This window comes from Panthera tigris, chromosome D3 (assembly GCF_018350195.1).
Source record: "Panthera tigris isolate Pti1 chromosome D3, P.tigris_Pti1_mat1.1, whole genome shotgun sequence".
Classification (NCBI taxonomy): Eukaryota; Metazoa; Chordata; class Mammalia; order Carnivora; family Felidae; genus Panthera; species Panthera tigris.
The window spans coordinates 32,610,087-32,625,931 of NC_056671.1; the positions used below are offsets into that span (position 1 = coordinate 32,610,087).

Below are 15,845 nucleotides of genomic sequence, written 5' to 3' on the forward strand. Positions count from 1 at the left end.
ATCACAAACAGCCAAAGAAAGAGGTTTTAAGCTACAGTCAATCGAGAATTTCCTTTGGCCTTTTCTCTAGAACAGTTTTTCCCCAGCCCCCGTAGACAGTGCTTCTAACCACTTCTGCTGCCTGATTTGAGTTGTATTTTGCTCAAATAAATTCCTAAAATTTTTGTATGGCTCACTTTATCCATTAACACATGATAATTACTAAGGTAGTTTTCACAGTGCTTATCAAAAGCAGCAGACAGACAGCAAACACTGCCAACTTCAGGCTTTAATATGCAAACTTTCCTGAAGAGCCTGGATCTACAGCTGTGGGCGTTGTGGGTTTGAGGAAGCAGGCGACACACTTATGGAGGGAAACAGATAAGCAGAGCGCCATTATTTTGATTTATTGCATTCTGAAGTACCATGGGGGAGGGCCTGAGAACAAGTCCGCTTCATCAGCAGTTCTAAAGCCTTATTACCTGAGATTTGCATTCTGGAGGAAAAAAAATCAAGACTCAATTTTCAATACGTATGTCACACGAGATTTGGATTTTGGCCCTGATAGAAGAATGTGTACTAACCTGATAAAGGCTATGTGAGATTAAAGAGAGACACCAGCTAAACACCGAATCCCGGTGAAAGACGTGGATTTAACCAGAAAGCCACATACTTTAGCAAAACACCTCCTCTTGGGGGTGGTCAGAGACACTTGATGTGTGCAGGCTGCTGGAGGCAGCTTTGTCCCAGGGCTCGCCGCCAGCCTCAGCATTCCCAGGAGGGCCCAGTCCTTGGGTCACATTTCTCTGCCCCTCTGCTCCCTTTCACTTCTCATCATCCCGCCCATAGTTAATCGTTTGTAAGGCCTGAGCTATGAGCGTCGCCATTTCTCGGGTGCCCGCAGCCACCACTCTGCAAGACATGAGGTCGAGAGGTCCACCTGAGGACAGAGAGAGAAGACAGGGTGCCTGAGTTACCGGAAAGGGCAGAACAGTCCCGAATGGCAACTGAGCACATGCACTTTCCAAGGAAAACCAAGGTCCAGGCCGGGCTGGAGGCGGGACCAAACAGGGAGGTCTAGACGTGAGCCTGGCCAAAGCAAGGGTGCAGCCTCTCAGCATCCACTCTGCTGCCCCAGGAAGGGAGCACTCGAGGCTGTGCTGGGGGAATGGAGGCTAAGGTCCAGCCATCAGGACTGAGGTTCACATGATCAGTTAGACCACCACAGTGGAGAGCAATTCTCAAATGTCTGCTGTATGGGTTGCACCGGGGACCCCATGTGATGGATGGAAGTCTTAACTCAGCAGGTCTGGGTGGGGCCTGTCTGGGCAGTGACCTGATGCAGGCTGGCTAACAAGTCGTGACTAAAAAGCTAGAGAAAGGGATCTAAAAGGACTCACCCAGTCTCAGACTGCTTATTCCTAAATACTAGATGAGGGGTCTGCCTGAAACTAAGCGGAGTTATGGGGGCAGACATGTTAGGGGACTCACGCCCAGGGGGTCAGTCACTGGGACACGATGACCTTGAAGTAGAAGGAACAAGTCACCTTTTTGAGTCTGTTCTCCTAAAAAGCTCACAGTGTGCTCACACTCTACACCATGCTGACCCCATGCGGAGATACACGGTGTGTGTGTGTGGGGGTGCTAGCCTCCTCTTCATAGAATGGGGGCTATGATGCTTATTCTGCCTATCTCGTCGGATTTGGTGGGGTCAGAATGTGTGCTAGAAAACCGTCAAATGTTATGTATGTGTACAGTGGTCGCGTGTTCCTATCTGGCCGTATCCTGATCCTGGGGTCTCTTTTCACGCCTAGAGGCATAGAGTAGGAAGGCAGGAAAGCTGAGAAGGCACTAGCCCACTGAACTTCCAACATCTTCCACATGGTGTCTCATCAGTAGACTCTGAGGAAGTAGAGGGGACATTTGGTCTGGTGGTGGTACTTGGCCTGGTCTGGGGGACGTTGGGTCTGGTGGTACTTGGTCCAGTCTGGGGGATGTTGGGTCTGGTGGTACTTGGTCCAGTCTGGGGGAAGTTGGGTCTGGTGGTACTTGGCCCAGTCTGGGGGATGTTGGGTCTGGTACTACTTGATCCAGTCTGGGGGACATTGAGTCTGATGGTACTTGGTCCAGTCTGGGGGACTTTGGGTCTGATGGTACTTGGTCCAGTCTGGGGGACGTTGGGTCTGATGGTACTTGGTCCAGTCTGGGGGATGTTGGGTCTGGGAGATGTTGGGCCCATCTGATGGTACTTGGTCCAGTCTGGGGGACGTTGGGTCTGATGGTACTTGGTCCAGTCTGGTGGACTTTGGGTTTGATGGTACTTGGTCCAGTCTGGGGGACGTTGGGTCTGGTGGTACTTGGCCCAGTCTGGAAGACGTTGGGTCTGATGGTACTTGGTCCAGTCTGGGGATGTTGGGTGGCACTTGGTCCACTCTGGGGGATGTTGGGTCTGATGGTACTTGGTCCAGTCTGGGGGACGTTGGGTCTGATGGCACTTAGTCCAGTCTGGGGGATGCTGGGTCTGGTGGCACGTGGCCCAGTCTGGGGGACGTCGGGTCTGGTGGTACTTGCCCCAGTCTGGGGGACATTGGGTCTGGTGGCACTTGGTCCAGTCTGGGGATGTTGGGTCTGATGGCACTTGGTCCAGTCTCAGGGACGTTGGGTCTGATGGCACTTGGTCCAGTCTGGGGGACGTTGGGTCTGATGGCACTTGGTCCAGTCTGGGGATGTTGGGTCTAATGGCACTTGGACCAGTTTGGGGGACGCTGGGTCTGATGGTACTTGGTCCAGTCTGTGGGACTTTGGGTCTGATGGTACTTGGTCCAGTCTGGGGGACTTTGGGTCTGGTAGTACTTGGTCCAGTCTGGGGGATGTTGGGTCTGGGAGATGTTGGGTCTGATGGCACTTGGTCTAGTCTGGGGGACATTGGGTCTGGTGGTACTTGGTCCAGTCTGGGGGACGTTGGGTCTGGTGGTACTTGGCCAGTCTGGGGGATATTGGGTCTGGGAGATGTTGGGCCCATCTGATGGTACTTGGTCCAGTCTGGGGGACGCTGGGTCTGATGGTACTTGGTCCAGTCTGGGGGACTTTGGGTTTGATGGTACTTGGTCCAGTCTGGGGCACGTTGGGTCTGGTGGTACTTGGCCCAGTCTGGAAGACGTTGGGTCTGATGGTACTTGGTCCAGTCTGGGGGACGTTGGGTCTGATGGTACTTGGTCCAGTCTGGGGGACGTTGGGTCTGGTGGTACTTGGCCAGTCTGGGGGATGTTGGGTCTGGGAGATGTTGGGCCCATCTGATGGTACTTGGTCCAGTCTGGGGGACGCTGGGTCTGATGGTACTTGGTCCAGTCTGGGGGACTTTGGGTCTGATGGTACTTGGTCCAGTCTGGGGGACTTTGGGTTTGATGGTACTTTGTCCAGTCTGGGGGACGTTGGGTCTGGTGGTACTTGGTCCAGTCTGGGGGAAGTTGGGTCTGGTGGTACTTGCCCCAGTCTGGGGGACATTGGGTCTGGTGGCACTTGGTCCAGTCTGGGGACGTTGGGTCTGATGGCACTTGGTCCAGTCTGGGGGATGCTGGGTCTGGTGGCACTTGGTGCAGTCTGGGGGACGTGTGATGGCACTTGGTCCAGTCTGGGGGACGTTGGGTCTGATGGCACTTGGTCCAGTGTGGGGGATGTTGGATCTGATGGCACCTGGTCCAGTCTGGGGGATATTGGGTCTAATGGCACTTGGTCCAGTCTGGGGATGTTGGGTCTGGTTACATTACCAGGTCTAGACTGGGGGACATTGAGTCTGGTGGCATTACTGGGTCTAGTCTGCTGTCATTCCCCTGGGATGGACTGCAGGCTGAGGGTCAGAGGGGCTCACCTGAAGTGTCCATCACGATGCCACCTGCTTCTCTGATGATGACGGTGGCGGCAGCCAGGTCCCAGCAGTGCAGGCCAAACTGGTAATAAGCATCCGCAGCCCCCGAGGCCAGGTGGCAGAGTGCCAAGGTGGAGCTCCCGATAACTCGGACCCTAGAGGAGAGGGAAGAGGGCAAAGATTCCTGTGAGTGGTGCCGTGCACAAGTCAGATTTCCCTTAAATAGCTGACTTCATCCAAAGTCACCTTCTGCTGGGTATTCCCAGTCATTAAAAATGAGCCACAGGGCTTTTCTAATAAGCTCTCTAGATTCAAGATCTGTGGTGCAGAGCAGTGCCATTCAAGAGAACTTTCTGTGAGGATGGAAAAGTTCTGCAAATGTGGAAGCTACTAGCCACAGCTGGACACTTGAAATGTGGCTAGTGCAACTGAAGAACTCGTCTTAACTCTACTGAATTTTAACTTAAATGTAAATCACCTCGTGTGTCTGACAGGTACCGCACAGACCTAGGGAGGGTGGGAGACGGGAGAAGATCCATTTGGACTTGTTAGGATTCATTTTTCCTAGACATTTGCCGGAGTGATATCATTTATGAAGGGCTCTAAGCCCACACAGGATTCACTGGTTGGGTGGCTTGAGATCGGTCACTTGGCTTCTGGAAGCACTGCTCCGAAAGGAACACAGGTCCCCTGTTGGTTTTCTAACAGGCACGAGGGAACACACCGGCAGAGGAAGCATCACGTGGCTCTCCCGACCTCTGCATGGAGGGGCCACCTCCCATCACTCGGGATCTTTTCCTCTCTCCCTGGGGAGCTGTGAGCAAGACTGTGTGTTTGGCACTTTCCCCTTTGGCTCCAGGATGTTCTGGGAACTGAAAAGTCATACCCATGAGCTTTGGCGTGGAGTAACCTCTCCATGTTGCTCAGGAACAATTTCAGAGTGGCAGGGTCACGTTTGGGGCCAATTTCCGTTAGAACCAAGGCCTTGGAGATATCTGCAGTAGAAAGAATGCCCCATGATCAGAAAAATCAAGTCTTGGTTCTAACTGAATACTCAGCGTTCCCTCTGAAGCAAACCTCAAACGTCAGCCTCTCCTTCCCTCTCAGAACAAGTACCATCTGTTGAGTGGTTTACGCCATGAAGTTTTTCTGATAGCTGTGCAGCATTGTAAAGACAGTGAAAGGAGGTCAACAAATCCCACACTTGACTATTTCCTCATCACTCCTTTAAGGCTGCTTCCTGTTTCAGATTCCAGAGGGAACAGACTTTCAGATCTCTCTCTTTTCAGGGACAGTTAGCATGAAGAACCTGGAAGAGTCAGGTGGCTCATGAAAATCACCATCATTCAGCCATAAATAAAAACAAAATGATGACAAAAAAACTTCATCAAATAAATCTGTCTTTAAAAACCTTTCTCTAACTGCCATGATCAGGAAGATGGAAATAGCGTCCCTGTAGAGAAAGCAGGATGTCTTTGGAAAGGGAATTCTCAGGAGTAACCCCACTGGGCGTAAGGAAGGCTGACGCAGGGGCTGTAATGGTCACCCCAGTGTGGAGTGGTGAGGAGCTCGGGCCAACCACACGGCTCCTGTGACAGGGGTAGGAAGCTGGCCTGTGGGTGTCAAGGGACGTGCCTGGGCTCCCTTCTTATGCCTGACTCATGGGTAGGTTATCACAAGCGGTTTGTCTTTGCTTTGCTATACGCCCAAATACAACCAAATTCAGTCTCATGCCTGGTCAGGCTTCGGGCTGAGCACAATCAGCCGTACCAGGTGTATTCGTTCAGATAACAGAACAAAGTCTCTCCATGAACTGGAGGAAAAACACTCTTCACAAGTTATGTCACTCAATGGGCCCAATCCTATGTCAACACCTACAGAGTCTCTCACTGAGGGACCAGATGACGGCGAGAAGGCCATCTCCTCTCAGACAGACTCTATGCCCATTTCCCCTTTTCTTAAATCGGAGGCTCTCATTTTCTACTTTAAACACTTTCTGAAAATCGCTTGGCTCCACACCAAAGCTAGCTGCCTTGGAGAGGTCTGAATCACTCCCTGCCAGGCACACCCAGCACCAAGGCTGAGCCAATGACGTGCCTCCCCCATGTCCAGTGTGCACAAGGAGCTTTACCCACAACAAGGGGCCATGGGGCCGGACAGCTCCAGGATCCCTGTGGACAGGTCACTGCACGAGCTTACCTCCTAATTCCCTCCCTGGGCTCCAAACTGAGATGGCGTTTTCTCAGGGGCAGGAAAGAAGACCTCTTTTGGAGAAAACAATATCAACAGAACCAGGCACACAGCAGGCGCTCAATAAATAGTCACAGAAGCAATGAGCACTTTTCCTCGAACACCAGCATTAGGGCAACCTTGGTAAGAGTCTTCTTGTTTGAGCTGATTTGTTAAACCAGTAGCATTTTTTAATTTAAGGCAGGAATACTTGAGTTAGGTAGAATTTGGTTGGCTAGTGTAAGAATCTAATAACTATGTATAATGGCACTATTTTGGGGGGGGGGATGAATTCTTGAATGATAAATATTTCTGTTAAAAACACTCTTGAAAGATAACATTGCAATTTGGATGAGCTGTCCTAGACGAGGCCGCAGGGGAAAACGGAAGCGAAGGAGCAGGGTATGTGGCCCGATCTTGCCCTGATTTCCTTATCTAACTTCAAATCTTACACACCCACACACAGACACTGTATTCTTATTTTTTATTTTTAGTTTTTGAGGGGGGGGGGCAGAGTGGGGAAAGAGTACCAGCGGCAGAGCGAGAGAGAGAATCTTAAGCAGGCTCCACACCCCATGGAGCCCAACATGGGGTTGGATCCCATGACCCTGAGATCATGACCTGAGCCGAAATCAAGAGTCAGATGCTCAACTGACTGAGCCACCCAGGAACTCCACATACTGTATTTTTAAACACAGTTCATTCTGTTCCTTGCTCTTTTCATAAAACAATATATCACATACATCTTTCTCCATCATTCTGTAATTGTAAGGACTACATGTTATTCCCATAGATGAACTGCTATTGGCTCAACCATCCCCTACAGATAAACATTCTCAATTCCTGTTATTATAAACAATGCTACCTCTTTTTCTCTATAGGTTTGTGCACCAATGTTGATAGAGTTTTCAGGATAGAATGACAGAAGTGGGATTTTTGGGGGCACCTGGGTGGCTCAGTCGGTTGAGTGTCTACCTCTTGATTTTGGCTCAGGTCATGATCCTGGGGTCATGGGATCGAGCCCTGCATCAGGCTCGTGCAGAGTGTGGAGTCTGCTTAAGATGTTCGTTCATTCATTCCTTCATTCATTCATATTCTCTCTCTCTCTCTGCCCCACTTTCCCGCTCATGCTCCCCCCGCCACAAAAAGTGGGATTTCTGAATCAAAGAGTATGCATATTTTAGATCTAAAAAAATTTTTTTCAAACTGCCCCCCACAAAAGCTCTATCAGTAGTACCATCATCCCCTCTGCACTAAGATAAGATCCTGTACTATTTTCTAGACCCTAACAGGAATCTCTTACTCCATGGTATATGCTTTAAGAGTGATTTTTCTCAGAGAGCTAAGATCAAGAGAATAATATCCCTACATTCAGGGCATTTCCTGGTTCTAGGATCTCAGTCACACTGGGAGACACTGAATTTCCTTCAGGAACTAGAAAGCCACACAATTTCATTGGGGAAATAAGTACTACTTTTAATCAGGTTCATAAGACGTGGCTACTTGGATGTTATCTGGACTTACTGTGGTGATCATTTTGCAATATATACAAATGTTGAATCATGACGTTGTATACCGAAACTAATATAATACTATATGGCGGTTATACCTCATTAAAAAAATATTATACGGCATAAAAAATAATATGACTACTTGTTCAGGCCAAGGCCTAGGGGCTGGCTGCAGGGTGAGTGGAAAAGTCCCCAGAGTACCAGCCCAGACAAGCAGATACCCCACATGCAGGGCTGGTGCAGGAAGCGCAGAGGGTTTCAGACTAAGTGCCACAAGGCTATTTCACAAAGGGAAACTAAGCAAGGTGTGGAAACAGTAGCTCACATTTACCAACCTCTGAATCTCTCCAGACAGGCCTGTGCTAAACACTTTCCATTTGTGCCTCTGTTCCTCTATTACATTTATGATACATTTACATTTCTATTCCTCTATGACATTCACTGTCTCACTGGTGCCCTTGTTTCACAGATGGAGAAACCAAGCCTAAGGAAGTGACCAGTACGTAGTCATGTGGCCCTTAGGTGGTGAGGCCCAGACTTAAACTCAAGCTTGTCCAGTGATTATGTGAAAGACAGCATTTCTTCCCACAGTTTTTAAGTCTGTAAAGAGATATCTCTGCACCCAGTTGTTTCCTCTTCTTCTAGCTGCAATGTATCTATTTCTTTCTTACTCTCACTAAAACTTTTCCCAAATGAAATGAACAAGGAAAAAGGAAGCCTGAGTGCTGCCACCTACAGGCAAAATGCTTTCTACGGTTTAACACAGATAAAACCATCCCCTCTATTTAACATCACTTTATATTATGGTTATTTCAAACCCATAATCACTATGGTTTTTGCATTATCCATTTTGCATATTATCATGCCATAGTATTTTATCCCAATCAAATACTAATGCATATATTTTGTAATTTAAAATATTTTGTGACTTCATGGGTATGTGTGTGGGGGGAAAGGGGAGTTATTGCTTAATGGGTGCAGAGTCTCATTTGGAAAGATAAAAATTTGGAAACAGATGGTGGTGATGGTGGGAAAACATTGTAAATGTAATTAATGCCATTGAATTACACACTTTAAAATGACAAACTTCATGTTCTATATATTTTACCATGATAAAAAAAAATCCAACAGATTTTGAAGTAGGGCATCTCTGTATACTTTTTTAACGAACAGATTTTAGGGTGAAAACAATTGTCCATTAATAGACTTACAACAGTTTGAAAACTATTGTTCTGATTGAGCATGGTTAAAGTACCCCAAGTATCATAGAGTATTGTTGTCTTAAAAAAATTTTACAACTTAAGAGAAGCAAGCCGTTTGTATACACTGAAATACGTACTCACAGAGAAAGAGGTGAGTAGGCTTTAAGTCTGGGAAATATGCCCCATGAACACAAGCTGCTTTTGCTGAACATAGAGCCCCCAACCACCGCCCGCCCCGCCCCGCCCCACCCCATGACAACACTTACGACAGCAGGTATTTTTACACACATGTCCTAATTCTTTCAGACTTCTTATAGACCATTAAGAGCTACTCATATGAAAATAAAGTTTAATTTTATTTAACTTAAAAACATTAAGTACTAGACAGATGGGACGTTGGTGATTTGGTGGGGGCTGGGCAGAGGCGGAGGTGTGGGGAAAGGGGGCTTGATGGGCACAGGGTTGGAACTTGAAGCCAAGCAAACTAGGAGAGAAGAAAGCAAAACTGCAGACATCATCTACAAAAAACTATATCCGCAAGGTGCATCCAAACCCCAGAATACAAATGGGTGGGGCAAGCCTCCAACAGCTACGAGACCGGGTGGCAGCAGGAGGAAGAGAGAAGCACGGAGCATCTGCTGGACCCCAGCAGCCACTCCCTGGAAGTCAGCGCGGGCCCAGGTGAGAGAAGTGGGCGCTGAGAAGGGCCGCACACACACCAGTTCAGGAGCCCCTGGTGCGTGATAAGGGCTGAAGGGAGAGAACCACCAGCCCTATGATCTCTCATAACTGACTTACCAAGACCTCTTAAGGGAAGGATCCAGCACTGGGAGTAAACTCCAAATTCACTAGACAGGAGTAACAGTAGTAAAGAAAAGAGAAGATCCCGGGAACAGTTAAGTAGAATAAAGCCAAAAAAACCCACCAAAAAACAAACAAAAAAACAAAATCTAAGGTTAAAGCCCAGTTTTTGAACACTTCACAAAAACAACACAAAAGGGAACTCTAGAGCCACAAAACTACCAAAAAGGTCCTGAACTCGCACCCCACCCCTTCAAAAGCCCTTCCCCATTTCAGGAATACAGATTTCAAGCAGAAATAAGTAATTAAAAAGAATGATGGGTGAGCCACACATACACTTACATGGGAAAAAAAAAAGAATAGAGAACATCTCTTCAGTTAATCAAGGACTGCAAGAAATATTTGTCCACAAAACAGAAGTACTTTATATAAAATAAATAAAGAATGCCTTAAAAAACCAGCCTAACTAGAAAAGTGGAGGGGATACAACTTAAGAGCGAATTAGAAAAGAAAATATTTCAGCAAAGAAGATTAAACTGAAGGAACAAAGTATAAATAAACAGAATAGATTGTACTTTATAAGAAATGGAGGTTGAAAAAAGATTGGTGGAAAATCAGCCCTCAAATACAAAAAGATCGAGAGCATACTGTGCATATTTTCAGACCACAATACTATGAAACTCAAAATCAACCACAAGAAAAAATTTGGAAAGGTAACAAATACATGGAGACTAAAGAACATCCTACTAAAGAATGAATGGGCTAACTAAGAAGTTAAAGAGAAAATTAAGAAGTTCATGGAAGCCAATGAAAATGATAGCACCACAGCCCAAAACCTCTGGAACACAGGAATGGTGGTCATAAGAGGAAATATATAGCAATCCAGGACTTCCTAAAAAAGGAAGATCTCAGATACACAACCTAATCTTACGCCTTCAAGAGCTGGAAAAAGAACAGCAAGTAAAACCCCAAACCAGCAGAAGGCGGGAAATAATAAAGATTAGAGCAGAATCAATGCTATCGAAACCAAAAAAACAGAACAGATCAATGAAACCAGAAGCTGGTTCTTTGAAAGAATTAACAAAATTGATAAACCACTAGCCAGTTTGATCAAAAAGGAAAGGACCCAAATAAATAAAATTAAGAATGAAAGAGGAGAGATCACAACCAAAACAGCAGAAATAAAAATAAGAGAATATTATGAGCAATTATATACCAATAAAATGGGAAATCTGGAATAAATGGACAAATTTCTGGAAACATATACACTACCAAAACTAAAACAGGAAGAAATAGAAAATTTGAACAGACCCATAACCAGTAAAGAAATTGAATTAGTAATCAAAAATCTCCCAAAAAACAAGAGTCCAGGGCCAGATGGCTTTCCAGAGGAATTCTACCAAACATTTAAGGAAGAGTTAACACCTATTCTCTTGAAGCTGTTCCAAAAAAATAGAAATGGAAGGAAAACTTCCAAACTCTTTCTATGAAGCCAGCATTACCTTGATTCCAAAACCAGACAGAGACCCCACTAAAAAGGAGAACTATAGACCAATTTCCCTGATGAACATGGATGCAAAATCCTCAACAAGATATTAGCCAACAGGATCCAACAATACATTAAAAAAAATTATTCACCATGACCAAGTGGGATTTATACCTGGGATACAGGGCTGGTTCAATATCCACAAAACAATCAATGTGATTCATCACATCAATAAAAGAAAGGACAAGAACCATATGATCCTCTCAAAGATGCACAGAGAGCATTTGACAAAATACAGCAAACTTTCTTGATAAAAACCCTCAAGAAAGTAGAGATAGAAGATCATACCTCAAGATCATAAAAGCTATATACACAAGACCCAACACTAATATCATCCTCAATGGGAAAAACTGAGAGCTTTCCCCCTAAGGTCAGGAACAAGACAGGGATGTCCACTCTCACCACTGTTATTCAACATAGTATGGGAAGTCTTAGCCTCTGCAATCAGACAACACAAAGAAATAAAAGGCATCCAAATCGGCAAGGAGGAGGTCAAACTTTCGCTCTTCGCAGATGACATGATACTCTATTTGGAAAACCCAAAAGATTCCACCAAAAAACTGCTAGAACTGATTCATGAATTCAGCAAAGTTGCAAGATACAAAATTAATGCACAGAAATCAGTTACATTCCTATACACCAACAATGAAGCAACAGAAAGAGAAATCAAGGAATCGATCCCACTTACAATTGCACCAAAACCCATAAAAAACCTAGGAATATATCTAACCAAAGAGGTTAAAAATTTATACACTGAAAACTATAAAAAGCTTATGAAAGAAACTGAAGGAGTCACAAAAAAGTGGAAAAATATTCCATGCACCTGGATAGGAAGAAAAAATATTGTTAAAATGTCAATATTACCCAAAGCAATCAACATATTTAATGCAATACCTATCAAAATAACACCAGCATTCTTAACAGAGTTGGAACAAATAATCCTAAAATTTGTATGGAACCAGAAAAGACCCTGAATAGTTAAAGCAATCTTGAAAAAGAAAACCAAAGCAGGAGGCATCACAATCTCAGATTTCAAGCTGTACTACAAAGCTGTAATCATCAAGACAGTAGGGTACTGGCACAAAAACAGACACTCAGATCAACAGAAAGAATAGAGAATCCAGAAATGGACCCACAAACACATGGGCAACTAATCTTTGACAAAGCAGGAAAGAATATCCAATGGAATAAAGACAGTCTCTTCAGCAAGCGGTGCTGGGAAAACTGGACAGCCACATGCAGAAAAATTAACCTGGACCATTTTCTTACACCATACACAAAAACAAACTCAAAATGGATAAAAGACTGAAATGTAAGACAGGAAGCTATCAAAATCCTCGAGGAGAAAGCAGGCAAAAACCTCTTTGACCTTGGCCATAGCAACTTCTAACTCAACACATCCCTGGAGGCAAGGGAAACAAAAGCAAAAATGAACTACTGGGACCTCATCAAAATGAAAAGCTTCTGCACAGCAAAAGAAACAATCAGAAAAACTAAAAGGCAACCAATGGAATGGGAGAAGATACATGCAAACGACCTATCAGATAAAGGGCTAGTATCCAAGATCTATAAAGAACTTCTCAAACTCAACACCCAAAAAAGAAATAATCCAGTGAAGAAATGGGCAAAAGACATGAATAGACACTTCTCCAAAGAAGACATCCAGATGGCAAACCGACACATGAAAAGATGCTCAACGATACTCATCATCAGGGAAATACAAATCAAAACCACAATGAGATATCACCTCATACCTGTCAGAATGGCTAACATCAACAACTCAGGCAACAATAGATGTTGGTGAGGATGCAGAGAAAGAGGATATCTTCTGCACTGCTGGTGAGAATGCAAACTGGTGCAACCACTCTGGAAAACAGTATGGAGGTTCCTCAAAAAACTAAAAATAAAACTACCCTACGACCCAGTAATTGCACTTCTAGGTATTTATCCAAGAGATACAGGTATGCTGTTTTGAAGGGGCATATGCACCCCAATGTTTATAGCAGCACTATCAACAATAGCCAAAGTATGGGAAGAGCCCAAATGTTCATCGATTGATGAATGGATAAACAAGATGTGGTATATATAGACAATGGAGTATTACTCAGCCATCAAAAAGAATGAAATCTTGCCACTTGCAACTACATGGATGGAACTAGAAGGTATTATGCTAAGCGAAATTAGTCAGTCAGAGAAAGACAAGTATCATATGACTTTATTCATATGAGGACTTTAAGACACAGAACAGTTGAACACAAGGGAAGCAAAAATGATATAAAAACAGGGAGGGGGACAAAACATAAGAGACTCTTAAATATGGAGAACAAACAGAGGGTTACTGGAGGGGTTGTGGGAGGGGGGATGGACCAAATGGGTAAGGGGCATTAAGGAATCTACTCCTGAAATCACTGTTGCACTATATGCTAACTTGGATGTAAATTAAAAAAATAAAATTAATAAAAAAAAAATTGGTGGATCCGGTAAACCAAATTAAAGAGAAAGCAACAAATAGAAAAGATAAGCAGAGAAGACTCAACATAGTTAATAATAGAAGACCCAGAACATAAAAGAGAAGCAAAAGAATTGGGAAATGAACAAATACTAACAGCTATAATTCAAGAAAACTCTTCTAAAATTAAAAAAAAAAAAAAAAAGGGGGACTCAAGGGGCGCCTGGTGCTCAGTCAGTTAAGTGATCTTGATCTCAGCTCAGGTCGTGATCTTAAGGTTCATGAGTCTGAGCCCCACAGTCGGCTCTGCACATCAGCATGGGGCCTGCTTGGGATTCTCTCTCTGCCCCTCCCCCACTCTCTCTCTCTCAAAATAAACAAACTTAAAAAAAAAAAAAAAGAAAGGGTGTATAACATGGTGTGCCTAGGAAACTGACTGAAAACAAACACTGGGATATACTCTATTGAAATAACTGTGCTTGAAAGAAAAAGAAAAAAAATCTATTGGGCATTCAAGCAAACAACTGAACTCCCTTATCAGGGAAAGAAAATGAAACGGTCTTCAGACTTTTCAACAACATAGATATGCCAGAAAATGATGGAGACAATTTAAGACACTCGGCACAAGAAAATGTGAGCCACGTGTTTTGTTACCAGAAGAATGGATCTCCAGGTATAAAGGCCACTGATAAGCTGCTGTGAGCACGTAAGAACACAGAGAATGTTGTTCCCAGGAGGCCTTTCTGAGAAACCAACTGGAGAAATTCTCTGAGGGTGTCCTTGAGATTCTTCCAGGAATCTGCGAAGTTAAAATAATTTTCTTAATACTACTAAGACATGACTTGCCTTTTCACTGTGTTAACATTTGCACAGAGTAGACAAAGCCAGGCAGGGCATGCCCTGTTCTGGTGGTCAGTGCGGTCCTCTCTGCCACACTCACATTCTGGGGGAAAACAGGTTGGTTTTACTTAAGAATGAAAAAGCTACAAAAATGACGAATTGCATTGAGCCTCAAAACCTAGGCAAATGTCTTTTCAATCCTGTGTGATGAGACGGGAATTACGGGGAGGCTTAGACAGGAAGAACAGGGATGCTTAGACGGGAAGTACAAGGAGGATTAGATGGGAAGTACGGGGGGCTGAGACGGGAAGTACAAGGAGGCTTAGACAGGAAGTACGGGGGGCTGAGACGGGAAGTACAAGCAGGCTTAGATGGGAAGTTGTGGGGGGCTTAGACGGGAAGTACAGGGGAGCTTAGATGGGAAGTCCGGGGGAGGCTTAGAAGGGAAGAACAGGGATGCTTAGATGAGAAGTACAAGAAGAATTAGACGGAAATTCTGGTGGGGGGCTTAGATGGGAAGTACAGGGGGAGGCTTAGATGGGAAGTACAGGGGGAGGCTTAGATGGGAAGTATGGGGGAGGCTTAGACGGGAAGTACAGGGGGGCTTAGAAGGGAAGTCCGGGGAGGCTTAGAAGGGAAGAACAGGGATGCTTAGATGAGAAGTACAAGAAGAATTAGACAGAAGTTCTGGCGGGGGGCTTAGATGGAAAGTACAGGGGGAGGCTTAGATGGGAAGTATGGGGGAGGCTTAGATGGGAAGTTCAGTGGGGGCTTAGATGGGAAGTTGTGGGGGAGCTGAGATGGGATGTACAGGGGAGCTTAGATGGGAAGTACAGGGAGGCTTAGACTAAGTACAAGGAGGCTTAGATGGGAAGTACGGGGGAGGCTTAGACAGACAACAGCAATTTGGAGTTGGGTATTTGGAAGATCTTCTTGAAGATGAAGGCAGTGAGCCCATCATTTCAATTGCTAAGGCTGCCAATGATAAAATTCAAGCTCTGAAGTGGAAATTAGAATTTGGGAAGGCTTAGATCTACTACCGAAAGTTTGACACCTTCCCAACACTTAAAGATTTCTCATGAGAGTAGTGATACTAATGAGTACAACTTGCTTAATAGTTTACAATGAAATCGGTCAACATTTAAAAGAGCTTGAAAATCTCAGTGAACCCATATTTTCCAAATGACCAAGGCATGATGTTACAAAATCATCCATGAACAGAAGATCCCTTCAAAGCAGGAGACCTGCCCAGTAGATTTCACAGTCACAGAGTACAAATAAATTCATTGACCGTCATTACATTTCATATTGCAACTAACCTTGAAGAAACCACCACTTTGTGAGTTTTGAGTTTTAGTTTTAGCAAAACTAAAGTTTCTGCTTGAGTTTCAAATACATCAATACCAACAAGTATAACTTACAT

General features: G+C 44.8%; 1 protein-coding gene across 3 annotated transcripts in view; it reads right to left on the minus strand.

The window, feature by feature from the left end:
- Positions 1–371: 371 nt before the first annotated feature.
- The window catches only part of IMPA2 (inositol monophosphatase 2), a 47,419-nt gene continuing 31,945 nt past the window's right edge, over positions 372–15,845 (minus strand). For all 3 annotated transcript variants that reach the window (XM_042961588.1, XM_042961587.1, XM_042961589.1), the window contains 3 exons: positions 4,731–4,839; positions 3,848–3,999; positions 372–919 (listed from right to left, as the gene is read on the minus strand). In XM_042961588.1, coding sequence (XP_042817522.1) covers positions 804–919; positions 3,848–3,999; positions 4,731–4,839 — 377 coding nt within the window. In that variant the 3' untranslated portion in view covers positions 372–803. The remainder of the gene's footprint in view (positions 920–3,847; positions 4,000–4,730; positions 4,840–15,845) is intronic.